Source organism: Dermacentor albipictus, chromosome 1 (genome assembly GCF_038994185.2).
Source record: "Dermacentor albipictus isolate Rhodes 1998 colony chromosome 1, USDA_Dalb.pri_finalv2, whole genome shotgun sequence".
NCBI lineage: Eukaryota > Metazoa > Arthropoda > Arachnida > Ixodida > Ixodidae > Dermacentor > Dermacentor albipictus.
The window spans coordinates 313235697-313251773 of NC_091821.1; the positions used below are offsets into that span (position 1 = coordinate 313235697).

The 16077-nt window shown below is 44.6% G+C and overlaps 1 protein-coding gene across 1 annotated transcript; it reads right to left on the reverse strand.

Annotated features, from left to right (window-relative positions):
* Positions 1-4425: 4425 nt before the first annotated feature.
* Positions 4426-16047, reverse strand: Fsn (F-box synaptic protein). The gene is made up of 3 exons (XM_065435829.2): positions 15417-16047; positions 15075-15324; positions 4426-5236 (listed from the first exon to the last, which is right to left on the reverse strand). The coding sequence occupies exons 1-2, from the start codon at positions 16044-16046 to the stop codon at positions 15139-15141; spliced, it is 816 nt and encodes a 271-aa protein (XP_065291901.1). The 5' UTR covers position 16047; the 3' UTR covers positions 4426-5236; positions 15075-15138.
* Between the last annotated feature and the right edge of the window lie 30 nt (positions 16048-16077).

Genomic DNA, 16077 nt, shown 5'->3' on the forward strand with positions numbered 1-16077 from the left:
TTAAATTTAAATACATAATCAACTAATTAACAAAATATCACAAATTAAGTTTTTAGCTATTTACCCTATGGCACATATTACAACTTGCAAATGTTAGCGGGTGACACTGCAAGGCACACCCACTACAAAAGAACTGTATGGATGATGCCATTTGCAAGATATGCACCGCCAAATGTGCGGTAAAAATGCACTGTCATTCCACTTACTTTATTTACCAAAATGTCGTCTTATGCATTGAAGTACAAAAGTAACTGAAATGCCAATGCATTTCTCCACAAATTTCGGGAATTAATATCTCAAAACTGGTGTCATGCTGAAAATATGTTGCAAGTGTGGATCCACCTTGTGAACTCTCCAACTAGAATTTTTTGTTAGCGAATTATACATTTCAAATATTATTAGTGAAGTAATGTTCGCCACTTTGAGTGGACCAGCTTATGGACTAGAATTCTGCTACCTACCACAGGCAATATTTTTTTTATTTTTATTTTGACATTGTTTACTGAAACGCCTGGTGTATACGCCAAGATAGCAATCGACCCAACAGCTAGGTAGCTATGCTAAACTTGGGAAAGTAGGCAATGAGAAAGCTTCGTTTTGAAAACATTCCCCACTGCACTAGCATGAGGAGAAGCTCTGCTGTCAAGGAGAATGCTAGAGGGTGATGTCGCTGACACTCTGGAAAGCACAGGGTCTCGATTGGCTGCGATAGGTTTAATGGACTTCACCTCAGCACTGGCCCTACGGCTTGCTCTTGCATCATGGCGAGGCCTCAGTTGCACATGTTACCACGGTGGTGAAGGAGGGTGCCGTCACCTTCAAAGGACTGGTGCTGTGCTGGATGTGAGCTAGCTTGTCAACCATTTATTGTAGTTATGCCTTCCACTGCTTGTATTGCGATATCAATATGAACACTTCAGGCGAATTTTCATTGTCACCACGATTCTATTGTATTCCACATGCTGCGGGTGCGGGTGACACAAGGAGGTTAGTGGCGTGATGCGCAGTCCTCCCACACGACCAATGTTGGAGGTCATGTGATCAGGCACATTCTAAGGAAGAGCACGCATGTCCTCAAGCCAGGTCTTGAATGTGCATAGATGTAAGCACAGCTGAGCGCATAGGTGGCTCAAATGCTCCATCGTGTAAGTAATCTGCCGAGAGTGCACACACGGGGTTGAGATGGCTGGTGGCTTCATGCATTGTCTTCCTGTGCACCTAGTGTTTAAATGGAGGTAGCATACTCTTGTTTCAGAGATGCATTGAAACCGCTTGCAACTAATTGAATTAGCAAGCATGGTGTCACGTGTGCACAGGCAAACATGAACATATCCCATTTGATGGCCACAAACAGTCGCTGTCACAACACTGGCATGGTGAACTCACTGCCAGCACTCTTCACCATGTCGAAACGCTTCACCAGCGTTGTGACAGCAACTGTTCTGTGGCCATCAAGTGGGATATGTTCTTGTTTGCCTGCGCGCACGTGACACCATGCTTGCCAATTTAATTAGTAAGCGAATGTTTACTGCAATATATACGGATGATAAACCTACGACCCTTACTTTGTGTAGTTGTCCGCTATCAATGCTTCTTTCAGGCGCAACTGGGACTTTTTAAGGGTACCCTCCAATATTAGTGCACCATTTTAAAGGCCTCTTCCCACTAGTCTCATGGCACAGCAGGGTGACCAGGCAGGAAAGGCAGTAGTAATCACGGAACGATCATGGTGTAGATCTAGCAGTGTACAGGCCGCAAATTTTGCGTGCGTGGACGAGATGAATCGCATAATGCTGGAGTTGCCATGTGAGATGCTACAACACTGGCAACGCAATTCAGCGGTCTGCCTGCCGAAGCACATGTTGCATATGTGAAAGCACAAAAAGTTTTGCAAAAGCTAAATCGCTGGTGCAAAATAAAACCACACAAGGCATTACAATTTTTATTAAAGGTACAGCTTCACTCACATTAGGTGCTGCTTTACGGTTGCGCCTCATGCCATGCTCATTCAAAAAGTACGGTAGCTAGCTGGGCGAGTCGGTACATCTGCATTACTTACAGTGCTAACGAATCGACAGGGACAAACAGCACTTTAGACAAACAGCACTTGTGTTATGTCTTTCTTCTTTGTCCCTGTTGATTCCTATGCGCTGCAAGTAATAATGCATTCAAATTGGGGTGTATATCTCTTATCCAGTATCGTTATAATGTAGCGATTCCTTTTGCTAGATTCTTTCCTTTGCTAACTGCTCATGATTGGCCGATTTTTCTAGCACGAGGGTTGATCCGGAAATAAGGTTCCCAAAGAGTTCCAGGCACACAGGAAGGTGCGAGGCGAAATTACGGCAACACTACTACGCGCAGCTGTTCCCCAACTCTCGATTCCCCCAGCCTTGCTTCGCTGCGTCACTGATTCTTGCTGTCCGATATGGAGGTTCCCATTGTTGATCTCGCCAACTGCGAAATTCATTCTGTAATTCGCTTTTTGCACACCAAAGGGCCTCCACCCATAGATATTCGTCGTCAGTTGACAGAGGTGTATGGCGACAAGCGTATGTCTGTTCAACACATACGAAAGTAATCCAGGGAGTTTAGTGCTGGTTGGAAGGAAGTCCAAAATGAACGCAGTGGAAGACCGTAAATTTCGAAGGTGGTTATCGAGATGTTCCAACATAAAGTGCTTCAAAATAGAAGGATCACCGTCCGTGAACTTGTTGCTCAGATTCCTGGGAGTTCCTATGGTACAGTGGAAAGAGCTTTGACTGAAAAATTGGAGTATCACAAGTGTTGTGCTCGATGGGTACTGCGGCTATTGACATCAGACGAAACATGGGTGTTTCATTTCACACCTGAAACGAAACAAAAATCCAAACAGTGGCGCCACCCAGAGTCACCAGTTGCAAAGAAATTCAGACAAACTCCTTCTGCTAGCAAAGTCATGGCCAGTGTCTTTTGGGATCATAAGGGGATACTGCTGATAGATTTCATGGAACGTGGAACAACAATCAACTCAGACAGTTATTGTGCAACACTAAAAAAACTCAGGCGAGCTATCTAGAACTGCGGGCGAGGACAACTGGCAGCCGGTGTAACGCTGCTTCACGACAACGCTCGACCTCACGTCCCGTCAAACCCAAGAACTTTTGACAAAGTTTGGGCGGACAGTCATGCCTCACCCACCGTACAGTCCAGACCTCGCACTTGATGATTATTACTTGTTCCCCAAGTTAAAGGAACATCAGAGTGACCAACGCTTCTGGAGCTATGATGAAGTCAAAGAAAAGGTGAAACGCTTCCTCAATGGGTTGGTGGCGAAGTTCTATGACATCGGGACACAGAAATTTGAGCACTGTCTACAAATATGCATAGAAAAAGATGGCGATTATGTAGAAAAATAGAGAAAAGTTTCATCTTTCCAGTGATGTAAATTTATATAAGAATAAACAATGTTGTCTATTTCTAAAATTGATGGGAACCTTATTTCTGGATCAACCCTCGTAACAAAGTAGGTGGTGCGCCGTTGCGACCACTGACGAAGCACGAAAGAAACAAATTCGAATAGAACTGCTAAATCATCTCTTCCCAGGCCGGCAGCTGCATTGTGGCTGACATGTCATTACATTCATATATAACATAGCTACAGTCAGTCAATTAGCAATCAGTTCAAACATGTCTCGGTTCGCATCATTTTCACTATCACTTAACCTCACAACATATAGAACACCTGAAAGTACATGAGGCTAATATCCATACTTTGTTCAAAAAAAGGCTTTTGACCACCTTCAGACAACACCGCTATAAACTGGAGAAAGCTTTCGAAATGCCTATGTGATGTCAGCATTGCGACTGCTGCTTCAGATGGCTGTGCTCCAATGCTGCAGTATGCCAGGGGGCGTGGCTGGTAAACAATAAGAGATGATTAGTCAGTAAAAAAAATTTATTTAGGAGGATGGTTATATTCTAATGCTCGAGGTATGCCTATTCCTTTTCAGTAGTTTGTACCATTGCCATTTTGTTGGGTCCAGCTTTTTCAATTAACAAATGAACTACAGTATGAACATCTACATGCTATGGAAGCAGAGCAAATATAAACAGCACTGCATATTTGTCATTTTTTATGTTTGTACAGGCACCAATTTTTTTTTTATAACGTTTGCACAGGCACCAAAGATTCTATGTACTGCACATATGTGCAGCACAAATTCTGCCCTGGTTGCCAAAATGGGGCTGATAATATCAAACAGAATTGAGTACAGAGTGTGATGCTGCACAACTCGGTCTCCAATGTAGTTTCATGCAAATGCAGCTTCCAAAAAATGGGATAAGAAGTGCAACATCATTATCAGTAGGTGAATGCCAAAGCCAATGTGCCATCAGGAGTGGTGCCTTGTGGTGTCCTTTCCAGGTTGAAATAAGTGCAACAGCTGGTGAAAACCATGTTTAATAGTCTCTTTCCATACAATGCAATGACTAGACACTTCTGCTGCTGCAGGAGTTGCCTACAGCCAGAGTTGGGCGACTGAGCAAAGGTGTGCTACACAAAGACACAGGTTACAAGTACTGAAATGCCTTAGCAGTCTTGTAACTAAGCGCCAATAGCTGTGGTGATGGTCACAGTTCTTTGAAGATAAAGCATACGAAAATGCAAGACAAAGCTCTGTGTGCTGTGCATGTACAAAGTTTCTTCCCTCCGTCTTGATAGTTCCCTACAATGCTGTAAGAGCCATTCAAGACTGAAGACTGAAATGTAGGTCAGCATTAAAATTAAATTATTGGGTTTAATGTTTCGAAACTGCACAGTAAGTCATGAGGGGCACCGCAGTGGAGGGCTACAGATCAGTTTTGACCACTCGAGGTTCTCTAACGTGCATCTATATAGAAGTACACGAGCGTTCTTGCATTTTGTCACCATCAGAATGCGGATGCCGTGACCGGGAATGAAACTCGCAACCTCCTGCTCGCATCGCAACAGTATAGCCACTGTCAGCCACCACAGACATGCCAAGTGATATGTGCCTGCCCAGGTATGGGTGATCCATAGGTTGCACAATTTAACTATGTGCTAAGCACATTCTGCTTAGCAAGCACATGATGCTTCAGGTAGAATGGTTTTGCCATATCGCAGAGTCTACCTTTTTCAAGCATACACTGATGCAACTGCAGGTGCGCTGTCTTCTGGTTGACGAGGCTGTGCCTGCAGACTGACCACAGCTCTCTACCCAGGCACAGGATGCACCTGAAACAGATTACTCTCAGTTTGCCCTCAAAACACACCATATGCATGCTTGATTCTATTACTTGTTGCTTCCTTAGTCAACCCTCAGCTGTACGAAACTCTCATCAGAGTGGTCCTGTAGTGCAGTTAGCTTGTCAAATTGCAACCTCACATCCTAAGCACAGTGAACAGTGCAGTTCAATTATAAGAGTATGCGAAGAAATGATGTTACATATTTTATGTCACCCTCAGCTGAACTGCACAAGCATAATAAATTATTCACCACTGTATTTTCTAAAACCACAATGTTGAAAACTGAGACATGGTCTATACTTACTGTTTAATAATACAATTATTACCCTATGTGGTTCCAGGTTAGTGTATAAAACCATATTGAACTCTGCCAATTTTGCTTTATTTTGTTGCTTCAAAAAATTTTTTTCATATGAAATCTTGGTATGTTTCTAGCTTTGCAATGAGTATCGTTTTCATTAAATCAGCAATGAAAAATACCTTATATGCTTGTGCAATATGCATATATTTTTTTAAGGGGTTTGGCCACAAGGTTAGAGTACATACATCTACATAGGTAAACATGTGAAATGTTTTTCAAGGTTTCTTCCTTAAAGGGCCCCCAACAAGGCCCCCATAGCATATTTTCATTATACGCTGGAAGTTGTTACGTGTCCTAATTAATTAATTATGGGGTTTTACATGCCAAAATCACTTTCTGATTATGAGGCATGCCATAGTGGAGGACTCCGGAAATTTTGACTACCTGGGGTTCTTTAACGTGCACCTAAATCTAAGCACACAGGTGTTTTCGCATTTCGCCCCCATCGAAATGCGGCCGCTGTGGCCGGGATTCGATCGGTGTTGCGTGTCTTGTAGGGAGCGTTATGTCGCACAAATTTTTCGAATCGGCTCATTAATAGCCGAGACAGAAATATTTCAGTGCCACAAACCCGTTATTTCAGGAGGCGAGCTCCACTGCCAAGCGAGACACTCTCCACTCGCCCCTTCTAGCCTCCGCAAGCGAAATACCCTTCTTGCATTTTCCCATACCGAAGCAGGGTGTGAGACCTGGCTAGTTGGTATTCCATGCTGAAGTGACTAGTGCAAGAGTGAACACAAGACACTAAAAAGGCGACAAGGACAAACGCAAGGACTTGTGCTTGTCCACGTCACCTTTTTAGTGTCCCGTGTCCACTCTTGCGCTAGTCACTTCAGCTCCCATACCGGACCTCGAGCATCGCGTGACGCATACGTCACAGGCCCTGCCTTCCTTTTTTTTTCTTATCGCTTTTTTTGCCGTGCGGTGCACTTCCGCTGACGGCATCGCATGCGAGCTGTTGCGATCGTCTCATTTTATGTGGTGTGCACGAGGACACCCGACTAGCGGTGTAAGTCAGTGCTACATGAATACTGATGCAGACAAGTGTATCACAGAGCATGATTCCATGCTGGAACATGGTAGAAAATGACATAGTATCGATGTCTGCGCGTGCGACTGCACGACGTGGGAACAAGCAGCCAGAATGGAAGTACATCGGTGCAAAGTAAAACAAAACATGCAGACATTTGGTTTGTGTGTTTTATTATTCCTCTAAGCTTTAATTCCTCTGTTCAAGCAACATATTACACAAATAGCAGATGTTGCCTTGAACAATTCTCGAAGTCACATGTCACCATGAGCGACGTCACATTGCAAAAACGTGTATTTAGGCGCACTAGCACGCGTACGTTATCCTCCGGCGTGGAGTGCGGTGGTCGCGAGGAGAAGGGAAAACGGCATTCGGTTTGAAATTTCAGATCTCTCCGCGGTGCGTAGCGATGTAATACTTTGCGGACACAATCATTATCGTGCAATGTATGCTTGCGCTTGTCAGCTCAAAATGGCCAAGCTTGGTGAGGGGCCCTTTAAGAAATCTACACAATCTGGTGATCACAAGGAAAGGGGTCATCTAACTTTTTCGTTTACATTTGTTAGTGTTTACACTTGCGCATGGGTTTTTACTTTTCTGCATAGCCTCGCAAGCCATCCACGGTTGCACTGTTATGTGCAAATAAATGATATTTTTCTATAAGGTTCAGTTTACTGCACAGGTGAACAAAAGAATGTCAAGGTAACATTTGTGGGAGCGTGATAGAAAAGCTTCTTCAAGTCACAAAGGTGCCTCAATTAAAATCTAAAAGCTGCTACAAACTACTAAAGATGCCAAAGAGTGAGCAGCGGCATAGCACATTCCTTGGCTATTTCAAAACTTATAAGCAAGTGCTACAGGAAAATGGGAAACTCAAGCTAGCTCTTCTGCATGGTGGCTTCAAAATGTTACTGGAGCTTTAAGTGGACCAAGATAGTCTGAAGCTGCTGTAAGAGGGTGGTGCACAAACAAAGAGCGGATTGGAATGTGGGGCCCACATCATGTGGGAGCATATGGTAGCTCGGATAGTGGTCCGAGTGCGGAGCAGTGGGAGAGCGTGCTCTCCAGCGGCGACCCTAGCCTCCAACGGAGGCTGGTGGATCATGCCCGACGAGCAGCCACGCTCAGTGGTGCCCTGGAATAGGGGCGCCAACCATGCAGGCCGGAGATCTTCATCAACCAATAGACCGGCAATCCGGCACGACCGCTGAATTACTCTTTCTAGAGTAATAAAGTTTACTTCCTACTCCTCCTCCTCCGACGGCAGGCATAATAGGAGTCATGGCTCTTTTTGTGGGACCTCTTGGTCCCTGATGCATCCAACAAAGTAAAGGCAAAACCCTATAAGAGCGATTTTGTGCGTGACAGCGACGGCTTCGAGCAACGAATCAGGCCGTCGCTTGAACAGATTGCTCGGTCGTGTCGCTCGATCGCTCGGTTCTGCAAATCTAAAATTCGTCGCTCGTTGCCCGGAAGTGCTAAGAGCAACTAGCCAATAGTGCGAAGCCAGAACTGGATGTACGTTACTCAAATACTACTGAATGTCGTACGGAACGAGCAAACGATTGAATTTTTATATGTGCAAGAATAAAAACCTACTGCAAGACCTTCAGAAATATTTTATGCTGCCTTTTACAGTAAAATACATCAACTTAAATTAATAAAGCATGAGTCATGCTAGATTTGACGTGTATTTGCTGCCCTCATGCCAGCAACACCGAGAAGACGTCGCTCACATGGGGTATGACTTGTAGGCTTTGAGCGAACATGACAGCCATCTCCATCGCATTGCTTGTCGCTGTCGCGTGCAAGATCATTTTCATGGGGTTTATACTTACGTCGTGCTGGATGAGCAGCACACTATTATGATGAGACCTACTCCCTTTCGTGCCCTGCCAATCCCTCTGTTCGGTGGCGTTAGCAGCACAACGCTTGCACCATCTCTCATAATATGCTGCAACCACAATGACTGCTGCTGGCACTTAGCTATGCAGGGAAAATAACATCAGGAGACGTGCGAGTCAAGCATCCACAGAATATGCAATTGGAAATGTGCAGACCAGGGGGGGTATTCTGTAAGAGTCCACCTAGTGGACTGTCCATTTCGGCCGCTGCTGATTGGATGCAGCTGTACGAGAGGGGACGACGAGCGGCCCTAGCCAATCAGCAGTGATTTGTGGACCGTCTACCTAGCTCTAACAGAATACTACCCCAGCAGTGATACATTTAATTCTCTGCAAAAGCAAGTCACAATGGTAATCTGTGTGGTTCAGTGTGCAAAAGTGAGCCTTCTGGATGCTCAAGCATATCGGGTGTTTCACGTAACTTAAACCAAGCACCTTAGGCTATTAAGAGCAATGGCACATTGTTCATAGCCATAAGCGTAAAGAGTTAGCTAATTGGCTACGCTTATTTGTGGCAATTTCCTAAATACTTTTTTAGGGAATATGCTTGATTAGAAAAGTTGTAGAGCATGATCAGAAATGCTCAATAAAGTTGTTTCCATGACATTAACATTTGCGTGGTTCTTTTATCCGAGCTTTTTAAAGAAACTCCTAAATTATGAAAAATATGTCACGGCCATATGCTATGACCGCCATATGTTGCCCTGTCAATTGCTCAGTGTCTAGACTACCAGAAACTCAGTGCCTAGTCTACTACATTGGCTGCTAGCCATGCCACAAACTTAAAGGGACAGTAAAGACAAACAATTAGTCAAGCTAAAGTGATAACTTACTGCATGAGAGTCTCTATGGCATCAATATTATCATGAACAGAGCCTTAATAATCGAGAGATTGGGGTAAATGCATGACATGATTAGAGACTCCCCCAGGACACTCAAGTACATGCCCAATGATGAAAGCACTCAGTTAAATTTTGTCACTAAAAGCATTCTTATACGGTATTATAAAACAAAATATAACGCTGCTTGCCTAGTTATATATCATTTTTAGAAAAAAAAAAAACCTCACTGACTGACATTACCGTTGCAAAGCAAAGCAAAGCAAAGCAAAGCAAAGCAAAGCAAGCAAGCAAGCAAGCAAGCAAGCAAGCAAGCAAGCAAAGCAAAGCAAAGCAAAGCAAAGCAAAGCAAGCAAGCGAGAAAGCAAGCAAGCAAGCAGCAGCAGCAGCAGCCCGTTTATGTACACTGTGGGACAAAGGCCTCTCCCTGCAATCTCCAATTAAACCTGTCCTGTGTCAACCAATTCCAACTAGCAAATTTCCTAATTTCATCGCACCACCTAGTCCTCTACTGTCTTCTACTGCGCTTCCCTTCTTTTGGTACCCATTTTGTCGCCCCAATGGTCCAATTGTTATCTAACCTGTGCATTATATGACCTGCCCAGTGCAATTTTTTTTCTCTTGTTGTCTATTAGAATATCGTCTATACCCGTTTGCTCTCTGATCCAAACTGCTCTCTTTCTGTCTCTTAAAGTTATGCCTCACATTCTTCGTTCCATCGCTCTTTGTCCGGTCCTTAACTTGTTCTCAAGTTTTTGTCAGTCTCCAAGTCTCTGCACCATATGTCAGCACCGATAAAATGCACTGATTGTATACTTTCCTATTCAATAATAGTGGCAAGCTCCCAGTCATGAGCTCATTATGTCTACTGTATGCGATCTAAGCCATTTTTATTCTTCTGTAAATTTCTTTCTCATGGTCAGGGTTCGCTGTGATTAGTTGCCCTAGGTAAAGGTACTCCTTTACAGATTCTAGAGGCTGACTTGCGATCTTGAACGTTTGCTCCCTTGCCCGGTTATTTATCATTAGCTTTGTTTTCTGCATACTAATCTTCAGCCCCACTCTTACACTCTCCCTGTTAAGGTCCTCAATCATTTGTTGTAACTCAACCGCAGTGTTGCTGAATAGAACAATGTGATCAGCAAACCGAAGGTTGCGGAGGTATTTGCCATCAATCCTTACTCGTAAACCGTCCCAGTTTAACAGCTTGAATACTTCTTCCAAGCATGCAGTAAATAGCACTAGAGAGATTGTATCTCCTTGTCTGACCCCCTTTTTTATAGGTATCTTCCTACTTTTCTTGTGTAGAATTAACGTGGCTGTGGAATCTCTGTAGATATTTTCCAGGGTATTTATGTAAGCGGTTGGTACTCCTTGATTACGCGATGCCTCTACGACTGCTGGTATCTCTACTGAATCAAATGCTTTTTCGTAACCTACAAAAGCCATATAGAGAGGCTTATTATACCCTGCGAATTTCTTTATAACCTGGTTAATGACATGGATGTGATCCATTGTAGAGTATCCCTTCCTGAAGCCAGCCCGTTCCCATGGTTGACTAAAGTCCAGTGTTGCCCTTATTCTATTGGAGATTATTTTGGTAAATATTTTATATAATACTGGGAGTAAGCTAATGGGCCTATAATTTTTCAATTCTTTGACGTCTCCCTTTTCGTGGATTAGTATAATGTTTGCATTCTTACAGTTTTCTGGGACCTTTGTAGTCGATAGACACTTCGTATAAAGAGCCGCCAGTTTTCCAAGCATGATGTCTCTTCCATCTTTGATTAAATCCACTGTTATTCCATCTTCTTCTGCCGCTCTTCCTTGTTTCATGTTTTTGCAAGGCCCTTTTGACCTCATCGCTAGTTATAGGAGGAGTTTCTGTATCCTGTTCATTACTGTTTCTAATTGAGGTATCCTAACTCTTCTGGGTACTGTATGCTTTTGCTATATCTTTGAGAATGCGGATGATATTACCCTGCTTATCTTTCAGTGCATACATCTTGGTTTGTCCTATGCCAAGTTTCTTTCTTACTGATTTCAGGCTGCATCCATTTCTTACGGCTTTTTCAGTCTTTCTCGCGTTATAATTTCTAATATCACTTATTTTCGATTTGTTGGTCAGTTTTGAGAGTTCCGCGAATTCTATCTTATCTCTTGACAACGATGTGAGTGGTCGAAAGGTTTTGTTCTCGCTCGACTGTGCATCGCTCGCACTTTCATGTTTCAGTAGTTTTGTTATCACGTAGTGCTGCGCTGGTTTTGCTGGCTCGCGAAACCCGCACAAACTGCAAGTAGCAGAGAATTCAACTTCTACGTGATGTTGTAGGATGCAATGGTCTACGCCATTTGAACAAAAGCAGCTGCAGCGGCGAATCGACCACTCTGTCTTGGCTGGTACCGGCGTGTGTCGGGTGCTTACTCACAGACAGCAGCAAAGGGTGGGGATGGCGTATGCAACGTCACCACTCCCCCGGTTAAGTGGGGGGAAACTTGAATTTTTAAAAAACTATTCGGACTCTTCAGTTGCAATTTTCTCATAAAGTCTTTTCTTGGCACGAGAAAAGCGTTACGAGGTTTCTGGAATAGTATTTAAACAGTCAACGTCGACTTAGCATTTGCCTTTAGTGTCCCTTTAACATATCCAAACAACAATAACACTGCCACATGGAAAAATTTCGCAATCTGTGGCTCACAAGGCCACTGGTGAATAAACAAAGTGCAAGCCAGCAAGAATATGTAGGTCTGCAAGTCACGCCTCACAAGGCATATCTTACGCAAACCAAATATGCATGGCCTACACTTCAATGCTTGTGACCAGACTGTAACTCAGTGTCATTAAGGCCCACCACATTCCCATTTCACATGCTCGCGCATTACTGAGAACTGTGCTGATTTCGCATATTAAAGCAAAGATTTCTTTACCTCTTCCCCACATTCTGCAAGTTCTGGCTGTTGTTTTCTATGATGGGTCATGACTGGTCAGCGTCAGGGCTTCACAATGCATGGCTTAGAATGCGAGCACACGCTGGCTTGTAACTGTGAAGTGAAACAGTGTGTGAAGTGGATGGGTACTGAAGAGTGGTCAATTTCAACTAGAAACATGATGTGGAGCAATGTCAATATGAAGCAAAAAATGGCTTGCAATACAAGTGAACATTTGCTTGTAACGATGAAGCTGGGCATCACTGATGTGCAGTGATGAAACATCAGTGAATATATACAGCACTGTTTAGAGGTACAAACAAACAATGAGAAACACCCCATGCCGGACTAGTTTGGTCCTGTATAGGTTGATTATTAGAACAGATAGTGAGGGTTAAAGTTTTGGTATTTTGGCCATTGTCGTTCAGTAAAAGTTCTTGAAACATCCTAAGCTCAGTCTTTGGCACTTTCAGAATAATATGTAATTCATTTTTACTGATAAAAACTTAATCAGGCTCAAGGAGACTGCATCAAAATCCATGACGTGACAGCTAGCTGGTGCAGGAATTTTAAGGCAAAGTCACCAGCGGTCCTTCATTTCTGCATCTTTTCTGGCTTACTAAACATCCTTTTGTGGTAAGAGTGGCTGTTTTTGTATTGTCGAAGGGTAATTTACTAACATAGCTCAAATAATTTCAGGGTGTCTACCAAGTTGACATTTCCAAATTCCCTGTGCTTTCCAGGTTTTCCCTGAGCACCATTGCAAAATTCCCTGAATGAGCCAGAACTTTGTTTTATGTCAAGACAGACTGACACACAATTCAGATCATTCAGCTGCTAAAAAGACAAAAATATGCGATTCCAAATCAGTTTAACTGAAGCTTTCTTTAGAGTTATGACCACAGCGATTAGCTGATGTAGACAATGAAGAAGGGCAAGGATGGGTGCTTCTCCTTGTCATTGTTTTTTGTCTGCATCACCTAAGTACTATGGTCCCTATAACTGTATCAAACAAACTAGCCCAAAAGTATGTAATCTTAACTTTCTTTGGAGATTGCAAGGAATGCTGTTCTTGTTTAACGCCCATTTGCATCATACAAGAAAGTTGGACACATTTTCACCAGGAAACATCTAGCTCAATGTAAACTTACGACACTCCAAGACTGCAGACATGTCTTGCAGAAATTAGAGCCTTGCACACACTACACATCAAACCAAATTTTTCTTAAAACACTTTTTAGCACCCATATGTGACAGTATCATTTTCTGCTGCTTTCTCATCGCTGCACAACACCAACACACAGATTCGCATTGACAAGCAAGTGTTCACTTGTATTTCTTGCCATTTTTTGCTGTGTACTGACCCCGCTTTCAATTTATGGGCAAAATGTGCACCACACTCCTTCACGCTTATTGCTGCTCCACTTCACATTTAGGAGCCAGCACGTGCTCACAATGTAAACCACACTTCACTGTGTATTGAATATGCTCCTCTTCTGCTACATGTTACCCACAAGCTTGCTTCCACACAATTTTGTGGTGTTGGAACTCGCATCTGCACTAGGTGCATTATATAATGCCCTTGGTTGCCCTGGGCCACCTCGGTCTGCATCATCTCCAAGAGTGGCTGATTGTGCAAGACAGCAGCCGAAATGAGGTGAATAGCTTTGCTTTAAAAGTGGTGCAGTGTTGATGTGAGCCAACCAGCTAACCACCACTGCAACATAGGCAATGGGAATAGCATGAGTTTTAGTCTTTTATGACCCAGCTTGCAAGACCAATCAACATTATTCAGCACCGGCCAGCACCCGCAAAGTAATAGGCATAGACAAGTTTGCTTTAATACCACTTGCATTCTTACCTGAGTATTTGTTGAAAAGACTATGGCAGCCAATGACAGAGCTTACCCATGGCTGCACTTTTCTCCTAGATTTTCCAGGGCCACAAGACACACAAGTGGCACACTGCACTTGCGTGGCACCACACATCCCCCCCCCCCCCCCCCCGAGAATTAATTCAGTATGTGTAGCCAGATGTACTGCCAGTTAGCTACTGTTCCCTCTTAAGGCCAAACCCCATGAGGGCGATTTTGTGCGCAATGGTTTTGAGTGACAAAACAGGTCGTTGTGCAGACACATCACTCGTCGCCTGGCAGCACTACGAGCGACTAGCCTATAGCGCAAAGCCGGAACCAGATGTAAATCTGTCAAGTGCTATCGGTTGTTGCATGGAACATGCAAACGATTAAATTTTGATATGTGCAAGGATAAAAACCTACTGCAATACTTTCAGAAATATTCGATGCTGCTCTTTACAGTAAAACACATCAATTTAAGCGTACGTCACGCCGATTTCGGCATGAATTTGCTGCCCTCATACCGGCAGACGTTGCTCAAAGTCATTGCTCGCATTGGGTACGATTTGCAGGCAACAGCCATCTCCATCGTGTCACTTGTCGTTGTCGTGTGCACGATCACTGCATGGGTTTATAATTGGATGCCAGCAGCGTGTTGCCAAAACCCACACTTTGCTCACAGGAAAGCAGACCTATATTCCCTTTTGCACAGGAGAACATGATGATTGCCTCTCGTACAACTTTTGTGTGCAGGGAACATGAATTTTTCTCTAGTGTTTCCACAAGTTCAGGTCAGACATTGGTACTCGATTCCTTTGATGACTGATACTAGCTACTGCATGCCTGTCCGCAGTACCACACAAATGATTAATGCAGGAAATGTACCACCACATCTAATTGCCATCTCACCCTTGCTCCAGCAGGCGAGGTATGCTTGCAGATGTCAGCTCGCAACAGATCCCTGGGGACAGCGTCACCCGTCCAGCGGTCGGCCCAAATACACCATAGAAACCTCAGTGTTACCGTAGACAGCAGAGATGGCCGGGTAGAGCGTTTTGTCAGGCAGACCCCTGAAAGCCACTCCAAGGAATTGGTAGTTGCGTTCAAATGCAAGCGTATTGTCTTCGCAATCTAGGATCACTCGCAGTCGTTCGCCCACCTAGAGAAGAGATGCGTGCACGTCAGGTGCTGGCAAGAGCAGCACGCGATACGCACTGTTGGAGTGCCATGGACGTTGGACGGCACATGTACCTGGTACTTGGGTGCATTGTTGAGCAACGGGTAGTTGCCCTGGCAGTCGCCATTGTGCAGCAGGTGGTTGTCAACCAGGTTCCAACCCCAGGAGTGTGCGTTGGAGCCGAGCAAGGCCACGTAGCCGGGACACTGGAGGGGTGCCTCCCGTGTCGCGATGCCAACTACAGCAACGGTGCCGAGCGGCCCTTCCCACCAGACTTCCCAGCAGTGGCGGCCCTCGGCAAAGCCACGCTTGCCTTTGGCAGCGTCCGTACTCTGCGCCACCGGGTTTCGGTGCAATGTGAAACCGTTCGGCTTGATGTAGATATTGCGCGAGCACTCGCGCGGGTCCCACGCGTGGTAGAAGGCGCGTAACTTCGCCTTGCAGCTGGGCACACTCCACAACAGGTCAGACTTGAGTGCCGCGTCGGCCAGCTTGCGCGCGCAGTGTAGCCTCCACACGTCATTGTTTTCGTCGCTGAGCAGCGCGTGCCAGTACTTGCACACCAGTGTGCAATTGCGAGCCGTGGTCAGATCCAGGTAACTGAAAATATGCTCCATCACGTTTGGCGGCAAGTGCGGCCACTTGCCGCCGCCGCTAACAGCAGCAGCCATGACTTCGACGCCAACACCAAACCCGCCCGTCATCCGGCGGCAGCGCCCCGCATGCGCTTAATGC

Excerpts from the sequence above, each read along its gene's own strand:
- Fsn (XM_065435829.2), bottom strand. The coding sequence starts at position 16,046 with ATGACGGGCGGGTTTGGTGTTGGCGTCGAAGTCATGGCTGCTGCTGTT. Across the intron at positions 15,325-15,416 it reads ACAATGCACCCAAGTACCAG|GTGGGCGAACGACTGCGAGT; the intron begins GTACATGTGCCG and ends TCTCTTCTCTAG.